The sequence below is a fragment of the Diospyros lotus genome, chromosome 9, assembly GCF_014633365.1.
Source record: "Diospyros lotus cultivar Yz01 chromosome 9, ASM1463336v1, whole genome shotgun sequence".
Classification (NCBI taxonomy): domain Eukaryota; kingdom Viridiplantae; phylum Streptophyta; class Magnoliopsida; order Ericales; family Ebenaceae; genus Diospyros; species Diospyros lotus.
The window spans coordinates 7,870,410-7,889,795 of record NC_068346.1 but is presented as its reverse complement, the minus strand read 5'-3'; the positions used below and the strand labels follow the sequence as shown (position 1 = coordinate 7,889,795).

The window sequence follows — 19,386 nt, the reverse complement described above, 5'->3', positions numbered from 1 at the left end:
ACGCTGCGCAGGGCTGCGGCTGCTTCGTTTCTTCTTATTCTTCTTATTCTGCGTGGACCACACGCTCATGCAACAACGCTGCTTCAACTGAAGTCAACCTTTTTATTTGGGTACGTTGGACCAAGTCCTTTCTCAGGTTACACTCCCTATAGCAAGAGATAATAATGCATAATGAGGGTTGGCCCCACGGCCATGGCCTAACCGTAAAATGCGTGGAGTTTCGTATAAATCAAATTTTTGTAATGATATTTATTTGATGTGAACGTGTGAACTCAATATTTTACTCTGAATATATATATAGATTGTGATTGTGATTATATTCGAGTTTATTTGACAGATAAATTGAGAAAGAAAATCGCCTGCCTTCAGACTAGTAAGGCAAAACTCGAAATCTGGATTATTAAAAAAAATAATAATAATAATAATACATATTGAGGGTTATCTTTATATTTTTATTAATTTCTTTATATATATATATATATATGTTCATGGATGTGTCTAGGTTTGTGCTGTTATTAAAAAAATTATAAATGTTGTTTATTACTTCTCACTTAACAGGTATAATAATTTGCCCTGCCCTTCAGTCTCCCAAGGGATGGGATGCCACACGGGATAAGACATCAAAGGTGGTGACAATTATATAATTCTATAAAATTTTAGACATATCCCGTGTAACATAGTTTAATAGAACTTTTCAACACTAAAAGTAATTAGTATATTTTTTAAAAATGAGAGGTACTCTATTAATCTACTAAATTTTAAAAATATCATTGTATAATTTGTTTTAATTCTTTAAGTTTTTCTTTTTAATGTGATTCAAATTAAAAAAAATAATAAGAGGATCAAGAAAACACTTTTTTTTTCTCTATTTTCTCACGTGTCAAGGACATTGTAGCTTTGATATTATGATATATAATAAGAATATTTCTAACAATTTTTATTTTATTATGCAGGTTGGATTTTGCGAGTTTTAGTTCATTCATTAGTCGATGGAGGAAGGCCTGTTATCTGTTTCTCTGAACCAAGCCAACGGCAAGATGATAATTGCCTCCCATTAGAAAGTGCCACGTCTCATCATCCTCTCCTCCCACGTGGCAAATCATCTTCATCTTGGAAAATCCTCTGATTGATTCAAAAGACACAGAACGAGTACTACTTAAGATTCTTATTTGGAAAAGGTCAATGGTGAAAAACTTATTGAGGGGGTTAAAATGATAAAAATGATTCTTGTTCAAATGTAAAATTATTCCCTTATTTACGATCTTTTCTCTTCTCTCTTTCTTTCATTTTCGTGGTGATCGTCTCTAACAAGTTCCAAAACTCGTCGTCTTCGTCGAACTGCTTAGTTTTTCACTGATCACTGCTACATCCTTTATCTATTCTTGATAGATAGAGAAAATATAGCGACGATCGTCAAGATGACGTTGTCATTTTTATTTATATTTTATACAAACAATCAAGATTTTAATTAACTCAAATTGCTAAGAAATGAGTAACTTTTATTTAGCAGCTGACGTTTTCAATTTATATATAAAAATAAAATTGCTATTTATATATCTAAATTTAACATTTACAATGTAATGATAATTTTATATTTTATATCATGTATTAATATAAATATATAAAATAAAGAGTTTAAATATCGGGTTGTGGGTTTGCGCGTTACCCATCCCCCACCCAAAATGTACTTTGAAATGACCCCCTAAAACCTTTCAATACGAAATGTCGCTACCAACCGCCGTGACTTTTTCAATTTTGTTTTTCTTTATTTTTTAGTAGATAGTTATGAGAAGTCTTCTCAAATTTTGATGCCCAAATCCATTTGATTCGATTACAACACGAATTTGTTTTTCATTTCATTACGCTAACTCTCATTCGATTCCATTACAAGTTCCTCCCAAACAAAGCCTAAGTAATTGGTCATCTTCATCGGATTATGGAGTGATTTGGTAATATATATATAATGAAACCAAATTAAATAGAAATACCAAAAATGACCTAAAAAAGTTTAGTAAAAACTTAAGACATCAAACCTAAGTTTGAAATGATAACAATTTCATAAATAACCTAAAATATTTAATAATAATATACTTGTTTATTTATCAGTAGAATTCAAAGCTTTTTTTTGTTGTTGTTTTTTTTATGAGGAATTCAAAGATTTGCAAAAAAAAAAAAAAAAAGATAATTTACCCGTAAAATTAAATGCCTCATTATGCAAAGTAAATTAAAGTAGGTAAGGAGAAAAATATAAACTTATTCAATGTGTTATTTATTTTAAAATAATAAAATCAGAGTCTAGTTTTTTATATTATAAGCAATTAAAAGTATAGGAGTGTACACTCAAGAAAAATGAATTGGGTATTTCAAAACTTTTTGAGTTTGATAAAAAATTTATAGAAAAAGTATTTTAAACTTCTTTATACCTTTGAGAAATAATGTTGTTAATGTAAATAGAAAATCTTTGAAATGTGAAAATCAAATATAAGACAAATAATATCGACAGCACACAAAATTTATAGGGATTCAACATAACTGGGTCTATTCCACTCTCTCGACTCTTCATAAATTTTATTTTTTAAATCCACTAAGAAGTGTGTATTTAAAGAGGTGATCACTCAATTATATCTCTTCAGTAACTTTTAACATGCTTAGTTATTTCTTTTAGTAGCTTTTATAAGACTTAATTACAACTTTTATAGTAATTTGAGAAAAAAAAATGAAGAGCAAAAACTCACAAAAAATACAACTCTCATCAAAATATGAGTAAAAGCTCACAAAGAAAATGACTTTCTAAAAAAAATATGAAAGAAAGATTAAGAGGAACTTTTACAATACAAACAAAGAGAATTAAAATATAGGAAATAAAGAAACCTCACTCTTACTATCAAGAACTTGAGTATTTGAAGACAGGTGAGCAAAAAGAAGTTAGCTTCTATTTTTATTTCCTTCTTTCTTATTCTATTCAAGAGAGTTCCTCACCAGAGTGTGTAGCTCAATCTCATTCATATGCATCGATATTTATAGTCTTGGCTTTTTCAATGCATTTTCTATGTTGTCCAATGGGTAAAAGGCTACACCATAAAATTTAAAGCAAAAAATTCTTTCTTTTTGCATAAAATAATGGTTAGTATTCAATTTGAACTCAAATTTTATGTCAATTATATGAAAGAATCATCAGAGTGTATTAAAGGAAATTGAGATATTTAAAAAAGTGAAAACTAAGAGCATTTAATGTTGTATGTAATAGTTAATTTTTTTAAATTTAATGTAATATTAGTTAAGTAAACTTGGTATTACTTAAATAAAACATGCAGTTACTCCAATAAATTTAATAGTTAATCGATTAAATTTAGATATTATTTGGCAATTAAATAAGATTACTCGACAAAGCTTGTTAGCTACATTAATCACATTATTCAATTAAAGTATGTTACTCAACTACAAGATGATGATACTCGATTAAAAGCATATCTTAGTCGATTAATATTTTAATCTCTAGAGAATTTAAAATTGTTGTTGTCAAATTATAATAACTAACATTTGTTTATATTTGAAAAACTTAGCGAGTAATCGAAAAAATAAGAAGTATCTATCGATCTTCCTGTTTTATTTGCTAGATCCAATGGAAGATGAAGTCGTCCGAGACAAACCAACTCCACTGGCTAGAAAAAGAGCTCATAAATTTAGTAATCTTTTTTTTTTTTTTTTTTATCATTTTTAGTTACAATCCCCGACCTAATTGACAATTAATCTTGTATTTGAATAAGTCAGTCCAATTTTGACTCTTGCCATTATTAGCTTTGATCCTGGATTTATCAAAGCAACCAAAAAGGAAACCAACAAAATTAAATTTGGGAATTATTTTCTATGCTTATATGATGGGCTTACCTTTCAATCCAATTCATGTATATATATATATATACATATATATCTATTGCTATCATTAATAATAATAATAATAATAATAATAATAATAATAATAATAATTACCACTTGATACTTTCGAGCATGCAAGGTAAATTTGTAAATTACTTGCCCATTAAAATTTGTATGTGAGCTGGATTTTAAAAAGTTTAAAGATTAACAACAAATTAATAAATTATTATAATCTAATAACCTCATAAAATAAAGATAAGCAATGGACAGAGCTTTCGCTTATGAGTTTTTGCCCCAGGGACATAGTTGAGAAGCAAAGGGGTAGATTAAAAGCTTATTTTGGGACTTTTAGTGTGGATTTGATTTTTGGTAGAAGTAGAATATTTTTTTTTTAGAGAGAATTTTGAGAGTGACATTAGTGGTGCTAAAATTTATCACTCTAATCATTCAGATATATTTCTTGATTTATCTTTTTAGTGTAATTTTAGAGACGTGATGGTTGAAAATATTGGGGCGTAATTAAAAAAAAAAAAAAAGCAATTGACAGAGCCTTCGATGGACTAATTAATACATTATTGAGTTCAACGAAAATGATGCAAAAGAGGAATATTGAAAGGTTCAACGTTGAAATTAATTAATGAGCGCTTGGCAGTTTGGACCCTTGGAGGATGGGAATTGGGGAGTTTCATGTCTCCCTCTCATCAGCCGAATCAAAATCATCATCGGCCAGGCCCCACATACTTCACCCTTTAGAAAAAAAAAAACACAAAAATACAGCCACTCTCCTCCCCTACCCCAAAAATCATTCATCAAATGCACATGACGTGCTGTCGCTAAATCATACGAGGGTGGGCTCTCTCTCTCTCTCTCTCTCTCTCTCTCTCTCTCTCTCTCCCTTATCATGCCAAATGTTTGGCTTACGGAATCAACATTTCCACGTTACGATTAAAACACATTTTAACTGTTAAAGATTGATATGGCATCTTTTTTTTCTTTTTCCAAGTAATCATTATTATGGCATCTTTCACTTCAAACAAAACAATTTAATTGTAACACGAAAGATTTTACATTACATAAAACTGATATTGAGAGTGCTTTTGAGTATTATCTCCCATATATAGTCTTCTTCATTTTGAGATGTTTGTTTCACTCTGCGATTCCAAAAGACTGATTTTGTTGTCATCTGAAGCCGTAAGTGATGCTTCATCACTTCAGCGGCCTTAGCCTTCTGCTACTGCTCAGTCCTGTCATGACTTGTCGCTCTCCAATATTGTTGAGGGTCAGTCAAACAATTATGAATACACACTTGCGTTTCCATTCAGATATCTTATTTAAATAGTCTTATATATACATATTTATTGTCTAGGGAAAAATGCTAGCTAGGCATCGCACAGGAACACACGCCGCCAGGCTCGTGACAATGTTGTATCAAGTTGGTGCTCTGTCTGTGACAACACAGATACGCACACACTGAGATCTTGGGCTGAAGTGTCAGACAAGTACATGAGACTGCATCAAATGGCTGCATAGGAGACGGGCTAAAGGCATTGACATGTCAAGCACTTTCAAGAAAACAAGTAGGCAGAGAGAGGTTCACTCGAGAGATGGTGATGCACCAAGGGCTTCGCAGGAATAAAGTAGGCAGGCTCACCACGCAACAAGGGCGTCGAGGAATTGGGCAAGGGAGAATGCCAGAACCTGTGACTCTCCAGAATTAAGAGTCAACTATACAGTCTATACAGTCTATACTGCATAGGAGTTCTCCAGATTACTATAGGTTTACTTATCAACAGGGGCGGATTTAAATCTGCCTTGCACCAGCCCATAACAAAAATTAAAATTTTAAGATAAAAGTTCAACCCAAATCTAGTTCAGCCCATCCTCAACCCAGCCCAACCCACCCTAAAATGTTAGATCCGCCCTGCTTATCAAATAACTATAAGTATAAATGCACTTCTATTTATATATCTTATTAAAGAGTTATATATTTGTTACTCAAAAATAACCAAAAAAAAAAAAAAACTAAACTCGAACTAGGCCCGACTCAAAGGGTAGACTAACAAGACATGTGCATAGGGCTCCAACCCCTTGAGTTTAATAAATAATTATTTTAATTTTATTATTAAAATAAAATTAATAAATTTTTAATTTTTTATTAAAAGATTGGGTCCCTAAATTAATGATGCCCTAGGGCCCCCAACCCTTTGAGTCAATCCTAACTCGAACAAGCGGGAGCCCTAGGCATAAGGACACACGTGAGACGTATGATAGTCATTGTGAAACCATCAAATTAAGAAGTTATTTTGTGTGCCTATTAAGTTAAAATTTGTGTTTTTGTTAGATAATGAGCCAGATATCTAAGAAAATTAAGATTAGAGTAACCATATTTATTCAAGGGGATGGAGTTAGTCATCCCGGCAATCATTAAAGAATCTTCAAACCAACCTCAATGAAAATCCTACTTGATGTAGGAATAATAAAAAGGTTAAAAACTAAAATCTCATCGTGCCATATGTTCATATTATGAAATCATAAAAGAGATCACACAGTCCCTAGTTTGGTTTAAAAATAACTATCAACAAATAATTATCAATTTATCATATCGCTAAGGGTTGTTTAACTAAACGGTTTGACTGGTTATAATCTATTAATGTAGCTTATAAGTTGTTAAGCGTTTTTCAGTTAAATGTTTGGCAAATTTAAATAGCTTAAACACTATTCCAATAGCATTTTGCAAATCTCCTCCCCCTAACTTTTGCAAAATGTTGCTAGATTAAAAGCCGTATTAACTAGATAAATTACCTATTTACCCTCAAATAAAACACCAATTTTCAACCCATATCCTTCTTCTTCAACCCTCTACAACCAATTTCAGGCCACCACTGTCACCCGTCGTCCGTCGCTATACGCTTTGCCATCGTCTCCATCTCCTCTATCACCGTCAACCGCCGTCTCTAGCTCCACCGTTGCCGGTAGTCATTGTCTCCAAACCCATCCCCAATGGTCGCCGCCTCCAGCCTCAATTGTCGTTGGCTGTCGATCGCCTCCTCAATTGCCACTTATACCTCCATCGTTGGCGGCTCTCCCCGATTGCTGCCTACCCCGATCGCTATACGCTTGTACAATATGTGTATTTATATATATATATATATTAATCTAATAATAATATATTTGAAGGAGAAAAATAAAAGGAGTATATATATTGTATTAATATATTTTTTAATAATTATGAATAATTTATCAACATTTAATAGTAAAATTTTATATCATTCAACATATTTATTTTTGTCTTTTTATCAACTTCTAATAGGTTATCAGCTATTTCAAACCAAATACATAATTATTCAATTAATAGCTTAAAAATACATTTATCCAAACACAATATTAGTTTAAATACTACCTACCTTAAAAACTTTACACTACTTAAAAACTAAGTAGCTTAAAAGTTATAATTTGAAATGCTTAGCCAAACAAGCCCTAAATAATTTGGGGCATTTGGTTCATCTCTTCTCCAAATAAGAAGAGATTGACACCATCTCTACTTGACTTATCTCTTACTCGAGAAATTCGAGACAAACATTTCTTCTCTATCTATTTGGTATGAGGGACTTTCTTATAGCACAAAATCATCAAATTCAAGAATCTCGGAGATAAATAACTCTGAGTATCTCAGCCCCCTCACCAATACAAAGGCATGAAATCCTACATGTAAATCAAACAACTCTAAGTATTAAATACTCTTTATTGTTCAGTAGGACTATTCAAAAAAACCGCTGCACCGCGGTTTTTGGCCAGACTGAACTGGCCAATTTTTTTGAACTGGCGGTCTGGTTCAGTTTGGAAAACTGCCAAACCGCACGATTTGCGGTTTGGCAAACCGATGGTTTGGTTCAAAACTGAATCGCCCGTATATATAATTTAAAAAATATATAATTTATATATTATAAATGTAAAAACCAAAAAGGGGCAACAGACCCTCTCGGCTCTTCCTCTCCCCGTTCTCTCCCCTTTCCCCCCAACCAAACCCTAACCCTATTGCTTGAACCGAACCACACCCACCCACGCTCGTCGCATCGCACCTTCTTTCTCTCCCATTTCCCTCGGATGATCGTCGATCGACGCCAACCCACCGGCGGCCCACATGCCGTCCCAGGCTCGCAGCAGTCAGCACCTCACACAGTCGCAGTCAGCACCTCACACGGGCGGCCCCCACGACGTCGCAGGCTCGCAGTAGTCCGACGCTCGTCGCCCCATTTTCTTCGCCCTCCCATTCTGATCGTCGATCGCCGGTCGCTGGTATGCTCTCTCTCTCTCTCACTTTCTATTGATTATTTTTTAGTGCAAGTTTTTGGTACTCAAATAATGGACTCACTTCAACGATGATTTCGTCTTGTATTATACTAGCTTGTTAGGGTCCTTGGGGATGTGTTTGTGCTGCGTTTGCTAGCAGATCAATTTGATGTTTCCTTAGAATTTCTGGGACTTCCCTCAAAATTTTTGAAACTGCAAAAGTCAAACCGCACAGAACTGCAAAATGCAGTGCAGTTTAGTTCGATTTTCGCACCAAATCAAACTGCTCGGTTTGATTTGGTAGAAAACCGAGTTTGCGGTTCGGCGCATTAAACCAGCTCAAAACCAGTCAAATCGAACCACGAACACCCCTACTGTTCAGTTACTATATTAACTTGAGTGTCAATGGCTATACTAGGGAAACCCCCTCCGTCTTTTTCTTTTTTTTTTCTTTCTATTATAGGTGCTTGGATCAAGGCAAACTTATGGTGATCGATCCCTAATTCCATCATCATCTCGCACTTACCTCGGGTCAAGATTGCACACCTTTGCTTTCTAGCACAACCGAGCCTCTTGACCTTGGTTGCTTAACCATCATGGCTTGACCTTCTCATAGCTAAATAGGTGGGAACAATCTAGAAAATCAACCACCACCAAATAACTTGCCTCCTCTAGCTATTCGTTTAGCTCAGTTGGAATGTCAAGTCCAACGCTAGGCCAACCTGCTTATAGGATATATTTGCCAAAGCAAACAATAGTGCCAATAAGAAGAGCAACGCCATCAAGATGAGAGTTGCCAACAAGATGAACGGCAACATTAAGGGAACCAAAATTATCATCATTCCTAGCAGGAGTAACACACCATTCAAAAGGGGCTTCTAGCGCTTTCCCCTCTTGAGAATATGAGACTTCGTAAGAAAGACAAGTCCGACTCCTTTAAAAGTATTTTGTCGAGTCCAAAAAAAAAAAAAAAAACTATGTTACTTCTTAAACTAAACAAATTGCTAACTCAAGGAGTGGGGACAAGTGATGTGGGAGTATTTAGAAGGTGGAGATTACCAAATTACCCCTAAAGAACAGCAAGCTACAACTAAGGGATTAACCTGAATCTAACTGTTGGATCTTAATCTAAGAGGATTCATGTCAGATTTGATAGATTTGTTTGAATTTAAATTCAAATTAGAGATCCCAATAACAATAAAAATAAATAATTTTGAAGAAAATCACAAGAATTTCAACAAATCTCGAGAATATAACAGTTAAATTTGAGAATTTTGGAGAAAATCTCATGAATCTAACAAAAGTTGAGAATAACTCCAAAAATCTTACCTCTTTTAGTCTACATAAATGGAGAAAGTAACCCCACCCTCTTTTAGTCTAAGTGTCATCACTAACTTAGAGTATATAAGGGAAAGTAACCCCACCCTTTTTATATAGGTATTCAATTAGAGACAAAACTATGATAACTAATCCTTAATTTTGGACTTTGGTTAAAATTTAAACCATTATCGAAATGTTAAGACACGAGATAGGTAGAGCGTATTTGTAAAATCTACCACCCACCTTGCCAACCATCTCCTCATAATATTTTGCAAAGAAAGATTCTGCGCGTTATGTCGATTTAATCTTAATTGATTTGATACTATTGGCAATTGGTTGAAGTATGACATGATAAAGATTTGCATTTAACGAGCATTCCTTCTTGTTAAATCAAGAGAGAGCTAAAAGAGATCAAATTACACTCTCAGCCTTAAAACCCCAGTACACACTATCAATTTCACTAAGATTTGCCACTCTTTAAGCTTACTCTAATTAAAGTGTTTCGTTGCAATCTAATAATCAAATATATATATATATATATATATACTTTTACTTACTGAAAGAATATGAGAGGTAAATATTTTAACAAACTCATTGAATTTTGAATTAATTTATAGAAATTTTTATCTTTATCATACCTCGGGTTAATTAAGTTATATAAATTTAAATTCTAAAAAATATCAATAGGAGAAATAGGAATTTAGAACTTTTGCTGGCACAATAAAAATAAAAATAGAAATAGAAAATAAAATTATTGTTAGATCTGAAGGCCCAAATAATCAATTATGTTGCTCAAAGTAATCAGCCCATCAACAACATATGAGCCTCTTCATGTTGCTACAAGAAGTAAAAGCGGGCCGGATAATACCGGCTTTTGCCTATCTCAATGGCTTCAGTGTCTTAGGCCCATAAAGAGGAACCTTCAAATTCAATCAGAGATTATCAACAAATTGGACCTTAGCTAATCCCATGATCCCATCTCGATCTTAGACGATGAGATTCTTCTTATGCCTGTCCACACTTGCAATGGATTTGAACCCATTGATCCCATATGCGAGGTGAAGTCGTATTCAGTTCTATTATTGTTTAGATGATCCTTTGTCATTATAGTCTCTAAATATTTAAGTCGAGCCTCACATGAACCCATCAAAAAGAAGGAATGATAGTAGAAGAGTGAGACTTTGTTGCCAAGACAATTGAGGGCAAGCCTGTGCCTGCGGCTGCTTGAAAAGCAAAGTTGTGAGAAACCATAGTCTTAATTTAATGGCACAAGAAGGAGGGGGAGGGGGGGAGCAGTAGCAGCATTGATGCTACTATATGGGCCAGATTGGATCTTCTTCTGGTAAGTGCACAAGGCTTTGATAGATAATGACTGCACACCCCAATGTGCAATAATGTTCTGCTGCTTCCTGTGTCTCCACACGGGCTATATAATAATTTAGATCAAGCAATGTCTATCCATCAGTTTCTCTGGAATATGGCCAAGCAACCAAAAAGACAAAATACAACCCCCCCCCCCCCCCAAACCCCACTCCTTGATATTGATCAAATGGAGTCATCTGCTTATGATGACTCCTACCTAAGATTCCAGGCTTCCAGCCTTGTATTACTAGAAAACTGACTTGTGAGTTGTTAATGGTGTTTTTAAGAAATTTATTAATTGGAAGATTGACATTATATTGATGCCCTGTTTTGCAATGGCTCATCTGTTTTCACTATGGATTCACTTGCATAAACTGCTAGATTTGCCTAATAAGACATGATTAAGTGCGCAACCAACCACTAATTTCAAAGGTTTTGCAGGTAGCGTTGAGTAAGCACGTCTAACACTTTTAGCGTTAAAGAAGTATGACTCTTTATAACTACTCCCAAGCCCAGATCAAGAGGAGGGTTTTGTTGCTAACCAGCCTAAAAATTGTTGGATTTTTCAAAGTTTAATTCTAAAACATAATAGAGACTATTAATGAACTAGAATCTACCTAACCAACCTCATTTTAGTGGCATTAAGATTTGGTGGTGGTTTTGTTATCTTGGTAGCAGTAGTGGTAGTAGGTAGAATCCCTAAAGTTGACACAGCACAGGCCTAACAAAATGGGTCCTATTTCAACTACATCAAAGGTTTAAGCATTTAATTGCAAAAGTGGAACATGTCGGATAAAAGAAAATAAAACTATAACAACACAGCCAACAGATGAACAAAACAAAAGTAGTAGAGCCTAATGAAATAGGCGTCTTCTGGACCACAGCATGCAAATCTACATGCTAGATGTCAAAGTCGAGGCAAAAGGAAACACTAACAACAAAGTGTAATCATAGAGTTAACAACTTCTAGGAAACTGCTTCTCTATGATGGGCCACACTATGAAAAGATATGGCCACATAAATGCAAGTACGTGCCTCATGCCTGTCTAATTAACCCCACCAAAAAGAAGAAAACAAGAGGCGAAACCTCGTAGCATAGCGACAACAACAGCACAGGTTGGTTCATCTGACTGCCTAGCCAGCCCTTGCATCTCCTGAAGCTGAACAATTTGTGATCTTTAAAACTTGTACTGGCTACTGCAAAATACAACAAAAGTGCGTCTTGACCTTGCTGTGGTGTCTATCTACATTAGAATGAGAATGCAAGTGAAAAGGGCAGTTTAATCAAGCTTCCAGGGAAAGAACATGGGAATATTTGAATTATATTAGCTGCATGACAAGTAACTATATGCTGTAAAATGCACATTAGACTCGTTTCAATCCAAATCTTAAGGAAACCCATGAAATGTATATAACTTCCATGGAGTGTATGCATTCTCCCCATAATAGTGTTGAGGATGTTTATCCTATTTACAGCCGGTCCTAAGCTTGAAAAAAGAGGGAAGGTTGCTTCAAGTACTTGATAGCCAACATATAACTCTTCAAATCAAACCTTACGAATTCTAGACAACATCATGTACAGACTTCATCAACTCATCATTTCTAAACAAAATGAAACTTGGAACCGGGGAATACTCTTAACATCTTTCTGAGGCTTTGTTTGAGAGAGGTTCAGCAATGGAATAAAATGAAAATAAGTGACGTGGAAAAGAGCGGAATGGAATGTAAAAGATTTTCTCCTTACTTCAAAAAGTATGGGATGAAAAGTAATGGAAAATGTTTTCCCTTGTTTGCGAGAACGATGGAAATGGAAGGAATGGAAGGATCATAATCATCAATGACCAATACACACTTTTAGTGAAAAGCAAGTGCCAAAATTGAACTTTTAAAATCTAATAAGGTTACTATTGTCAAAACACAAAAGTCCAGTTGCATTCCATCTATTTCCCCCAATCTGGGAAAAACTAAAAGTAGCCTTTTGGATGGAAATTCCATTCCATTACTTATGTGTCTCCCGAACAAGAAGAATCCCCTTTCGCCCAATTCCATCCATCCCCCTCTCCCAAAGCACACCCTGAATAATTTTTGAGCCATTAAGAAAGTGAATTATACATTCAAGGGAAACAAGACATTCATTGCCAAGATGGAATCAATTAAAGCAATAAGCCAAAGAGGATGTACTCCACTGTATATAAATACATTTCACTGAGATATAGGTAGAAAATAATAGCAATAGTGTACGCCACTGAGGCTACACAACAAGAAAGAAAGGACAAACTGGTGAACCACGATATAAAATCATATGCAGCTATGCTGACCTAATATTCACAGTACTTGTACGTTCTCCCCTCACAATAATATCCTTGAGGGAAATACAGTTGGGAATATAAGAAGCTGCTGTCGACCCTAACTGATTACCATAAACTTTAATTTTGGTGGAATCGTTTTGCTTGGGATCATAAGAAAACAAACCATAACGACATGAGATCAGAATCTCTCCATCTCCCCAAAGTGTTACTGGTCTGAACACGCAATCTGGCAACCTAGATGAACCTGATGTTTGCACGACATAGTCCTTAGTCCAAGACCCTGCAATTCCGTAATCTTTTAAGGACCACATATCAACATGACCATGATAATAGTTGTCAAAGATAGATAGACGATTTCCTAAAATTCCCAATGTCAACCAGCACGTTTTACTTCCAATCTGCGGAGGCAGTGGAATCTGACGGAATTTCTCTTCCCCAATGTCAAAGGAACATATGAACTCAGAATCATGACTATCATCAAGCCAATGAAGAGATCCATTCAGATTAGCACTTGCCTGCATTTCACAGAAGGGGGCATCTCCAACATATCTCCATGTACTCGAACCAAGAGTGCAAACTTCAACCTCTGATTTTCTATATGTGCCAGCATCTAGATGGCCATGGACCTTTTTATTCGTAAATCTTATGACCTTGTATTCCCCAGTGACCGGACTAAAGCCAAAAGCATAAGCAACCCTCACTACATTTTTCTCTCTTTTGGGCTTTGGAAGGATAATCGATTCTCCCAAAACAGGATTACTTATGTAGACAGAGTCAGGGGAAGATCTATCTAACAGACAAACCAAGCCATTGCAAGAGCCCACCAAATATAGTTGTTTGCTCGGGAGATTATATTTGGAGTTGAAGCTCATCGGCTTGTTAAGTTTATCGTTGCAACTATAGTCTTGCCCAAGCTCAAGCAAGTGGACAGTAGCATTGATGGAAAGGAGGACACCAGTGGTGGGCGATCTGCTTAGATAACAACGAGCAAAATAAGGGTCTGCGAGTAAGTTGCGCCAAATTTTAGAGACCTGCATGCAGTTAAAAATGGTCTTGATTGGAAGTCTTGAAAGAATGTCAGTGAGGATGGGAGTGGGGAGATCAAGCATGGAAACACCAGTATTAGGTGTCACCACGCGAGTTCTTGCTTCAAATCTTTTCCATCTCTTCGACTTGACTTCCTCTCCTGCACAAGGAAGAGAGCAGAAGATTAAAATATATAACATCTACTACAAAAAACCTGTTTTCAAGCCCTTGAAGAAGGAAAAGCTACCAAATAAAAAGTTAAATGCACCAGAATAAGGTATCAACGACAGAATGCAAGGACAACCATTAGAGCACTTACTCAAATTCAAAAATGCAACTACTCAGCCTTTCAAGCATGAAGCAATTTTATTCTTTTGTTTTGGTTCTCTCTCTCTCTCTCTCTCCCCTTTTTTTGGTAGGTGGGGATGGGGTGGGTATTGAAGGGCCCCAGCTGTTCTGGATGCCCCAGTAATTGTAAGGAGAGAAACTCATAGAATGATCAAAAACCATGAGCAATTGTTAAATTTGTTACTTGGTCGAAAAAGAGAAGCTCTACAGCGAACTTCTAGCATACGGTAAATATAACAAAATGACTAAAACATAAGATTGAAGAAATAAGCAATGGAAAGTAGGCAGAGAACATACTGATGATGGAACTGCAAATGGAAGTAGTACGCAAGCGCTTCGATCGGATTTTCGCTATCCTAGACTGTTCTCCCACCACAGCATCCTTGAGGGAGATAGATCTTGGAATATAAGCACCTATCTCAGACCCTGGTTGTTGCAAACCATAAAGTTTAATTCTCGTTGAATTCTTTCCTTTGGGATCATAAGAAACCAGGCCACCATAACAACAAGAGATCAAAATCTCTCCATTTCCCCAAAGTGTTTTCAGGCGTCGCAATCTGGATGAACCTGAGGTTTCCGTAAAGTGGCCTTTTGTCCAAGATCCTGCAACTCCATAACCGTTCAAGGTCCATATGTCAACAAGACCATGATAGGAATTGTCAAAAATACAAATGCAAGTTCCTAAAACTCCCAATGTCATCTCAGAAGGCCAGGGGATTGGGAGGGATTGTTCTTGTCCAATCCCAAAGGAACATACGAGTTCAGAATTTCCACAATCATTACCAACCCAATTAAGAGCTCCACTGAAATTACCACTACCCGGTTCCCCAAAAATCAGGAAATTGGAATCACCAAGATGTCTCCATGTTTCAGAGCCAAGGATGCAAGCCTCAACCTCTGATTTCCTAACTCTTTCATTTACAACTCTTATGACCTTGGATTTACCAGTGGCTGGACAAAACCCAATCCAATAACCCACCCGTTGAACATCTTTGTCCCTACTGGGTTCCTCAAGGGCTATGGATTCTCCCAAACTGGGATTGCATATGCAAATGGAATCCAAAGAAGAGCCATTCAACAAACAAAGCAAACAATTACAAGAACCCAGTAGCTCTGATACATCACTTGGGATGTCGAGCACAGAGTTGAGCATGCCTGGCCTGTTTTGCAAAGAAAAAGAACCATTCAGACAAAAATTACAGAAGAGGTGGTGGGCGTCCCCGTGAAACAAACAGAGAAGATCAAAAGCGACACAAACCACGTCTTGAATACACACCTGGGCTGGAATCTTGATAAAATGTTGACGACGACGGTAGAAGAGGGAAGATCCTGCGCTGCAAAATCGCCAGTGAATTGAGCTTCCATGATCGCAAATATGGAAAGAAACCGAGCCTCGGTAGGACGAATTTTCCAACAATAAATGCGCTCCAAAATTGGGAATTTTGATGTTGTCTCTGCAATGGGGCCGCCCCTTTCGGCCGACCTGTCTTCCTTGTTTATGAAGCGAAGATTATTGCTTCATCTGCCTTGGCCTTTTTCTCCTTTCGCCATCGCCCATTCCAAGCATTTATGCTCTGCCAGTGGGGTTGGCTGGCTTCATCATCCACAATTTATGATGGAAAGCAATGTTAAAATATCATCAAAATATAAATGTAAATCATTAAAAAAAAAATTGAGAAAATTATATTAAAATATAAATGTTTATGATCAATACTTTAAGTTCAATGTGTACCCAAAAAACTATTTTAAGATTAATGTTCAGAAAATAGTGGTAAGAGAAAAAATTTGAGAATCTTATATGTCTTAAAGTTCGCTGAGGAATGGGGTAAATTAAAAAAATTAAAAAGAAAAGTACTCTTCTTCTTGAAAATTGTGACAAAATCTTACAATATTTCGCAATTTGTTTGACAAAATTTCAAAACTTTCGAAGCATGTCTTGAAACTTGTGTTTTAAGTTTCTAAACTTTCACTTTCACGTTTTTGAATAGGGTGGTAACATATTGCAACTTAAAGAGTTTTAATTTGTATAATAATAATAATTTAATATTAGATTCAAGGGCAATTATAATGAGAATCTAAAACCAATAATTAATTTGGATTTAAATAACTTGGTTTTAACATTGAAATCAAAACTTTTGAGGTTTAATTTAGTCATGTTATCAAACTCACCTTTGATATTTGGTATGTCGTGCTTTTAAGTTACTTAATTAGTATTATAATAAATATTTTGGTAAAATAAAATAGACATACTAATTTTATAATGATTCAATTCTGGCCTATTCCGGTCCCTCTAAACTTCTCTTAATATTTTTCTTTACAGATGTTTTTCATAGGTTTGCCTTAAACTTTTGGTACAAATGCTGCAGCAGTATTTCAAACCTAAGCTCAACTATATATAACCCTTATTGAAACACAAGTAAACTATATGAATGAATATTGAAATGTTTGGTGAACCCTCTTGGAAAGTTTGATCATATAGCTTGAAGAGCTTATATGATTTTGAGTGCTTTAAAAGAACACCCCCAAGAGTTTTAAGTTCATCAGCTTTTTAAAATGTCTCCAAAACATTGTTATTTATAAGTTAAGAAAACACTTGAGATTAAAGTAAGCGTTTGGACTCAAAAAAAATGATACAAAATAATCTTTTTTATCATATGCTTCGAAACATTGAAATGTATAGATGTTTGTAAATCTCGTTTTAAAATTATTTTGGTCAAGTATCGACATATAATGATAAATGACATTCAAATAATAATCGATAAACTCTCTTTTTATAAAATGTAAAGGTATTACCCAAAATGAAAACTGTCTTCGCAAGTAAAAAATACAATTAGAAAATAATATAATTAAAGTGGTAATCTAGAAGGATGAATTTTGCAACTTCAACTTTGGGATATGATTGATTAATTAAAAAAATGATTTAATGAGTACGATTTTAAGCCTTTGAACCAATTTGATGGTGCGCGCACATGCACTATTAATTAAAAATAATATAATATGTGCGGATAATATTTTGTTAATTAAAAAAATAATAAAAAGCAGTCAAAAATGATCAACTTTGGTGGGACCCGCCTGGGGAACAAAATTCTCTCGTCTTTCCATGCATGCGTTGACACGTCAGCTTAGGACAAGCCACTGATGCGCTGCTGCTCTCTCTCTCTCTCTCTCTCTCTCACTCTCTAATAAAATACATGCATTCGAATAAAAACATCCGTCTCTTCTTCTCTCAGTAGAAATCAATACAAAATATCTAAATATATATATTTTCTTTTTTTTTTTTTTTCTTTTCAATGAATCGGACGCCCTTTTGGAATTCAATTATTGTGATGGCTGTTGCAAAGGCTGAATGAATAATTCAGCCTCCTTTCTCGACCGAAACATTTAATATTTAATAAAAGAAAATATAAAAAGAAAACTATTCTATATATCTATCTTATGCCCTGTTTGGTCATAAAAAATAAAAATAAACTTTTCCTTTCGGTGCTATTTAGCATTCACGTGATAAAAGTAACTTTATATACTAATTAATAACCAGTTTTAATATTTTTTGTTATTTATATGGAAAGTAGTAGTGCTGTATAGTGGCTATAAAGTGGGGTGGGAGGATTTTAATTAATTATACTGCTTGTGGTCCAAAAATGAAAAGAATAAAAGAAAATAATTGTTTGCTCCTTTCTTTCTTTATTTATTAATTAATGCATTGTAGGTAGTAAAATATATATATATATATAGAGAGAGAGAGAGAGAGAGAGAGAGTAGTTGGCTTCCAAATGGATAAAATTGATTCCACGTACCATATTAATAATCAATTAATTTTAATGCCATCATTAACAAAAGTAGTATATATGGCATCAAATTAATTAATGTTCAAAGCAAAGTCGAATCTGGGCACCGCGCGCATGATGATAATTTAATGTCAAAACAAACGGGCCGTTGCGACCTGTGAGGTTAATGGGGGGATCATTTCGAAGTGTTATTATAGCTAAGCTAGCTAGCTAGGCGGGCGACAGACAGTGTGAGGCCAATAGAGAGAATTAATAAACCATTGAAAATTTGCTATATATTATCATGATTGATTGATTCATGACAATTGGAGTAAGGGGAAGAGAAGAGTACGTACGTGGTAAATGAGCTATAAAGTGTTGTTATAATTGTAGAACACTTGTAGAATTGTCTAGAATGTTTAATAATAATAACATATATAGAGGTGAAGTACGTGGTGAACTAATCTAAAACAATTGGCTAAAGTCAAGGTCAACCTATTACAGGGGCGATGTTCTTCAAATAGCTAGGGTCTCTTTGAGCGACCAACTTAGGACCACAAGTGGAAAAGTATTACCTAATCTAGCTAAGTTTCATTCATTATATATATATAAGGGAGAGCAAGTCCACTGGGTTTCTCTAACTTACAATTTTTTAGGTGGTTGGTTCCTTATTGTCCACTTAAAACAAGGATTTTAATTTAAAAAAATAAAAACTTTTAACCCATTTTTGATAACTTTGATTTTGATTTGTTTTTATTTTTATTATTATTAATTTTTCTTCTCTCGTGTACTCTTTTCAATGTCGATTCCTCTTCCTACTAATGGTTTAGTAACATCTCGCAGACTCTAGTTATCAACCAATATTGAAGAGAGGCAAGAAAAATAAATTAATATAATATAATTTCTTTTGGTTTTATTATTATTTTTTAAGGTGTGTTTAGCACCATTTTTTTATTTTTAAAAAATATAATAATAATTTTAGAAACAACACATAACAAAGCAAATATTATATCGTAGATAAAATGTTTGGATAAAAAAATTTCCAGAGTCGTGAGAGCCAAGCCTTATATTGGTCTTTTTTTTAAAAAAAT

At 34.7% G+C, this 19,386-nt stretch overlaps 1 protein-coding gene across 1 annotated transcript; it reads right to left on the bottom strand.

The window, feature by feature from the left end:
- Nucleotides 1–12,979: 12,979 nt before the first annotated feature.
- Nucleotides 12,980–16,111, bottom strand: LOC127810092 (F-box protein At3g07870-like). Its single transcript, XM_052349347.1, has 3 exons — nt 15,808–16,111; nt 14,829–15,691; nt 12,980–14,343 (listed from the first exon to the last, which is right to left on the bottom strand). Exons 1-3 carry the CDS (start codon nt 15,894–15,896, stop codon nt 13,157–13,159), a joined length of 2,139 nt encoding a protein of 712 aa, XP_052205307.1. The 5' UTR covers nt 15,897–16,111; the 3' UTR covers nt 12,980–13,156.
- Between the last annotated feature and the right edge of the window lie 3,275 nt (nt 16,112–19,386).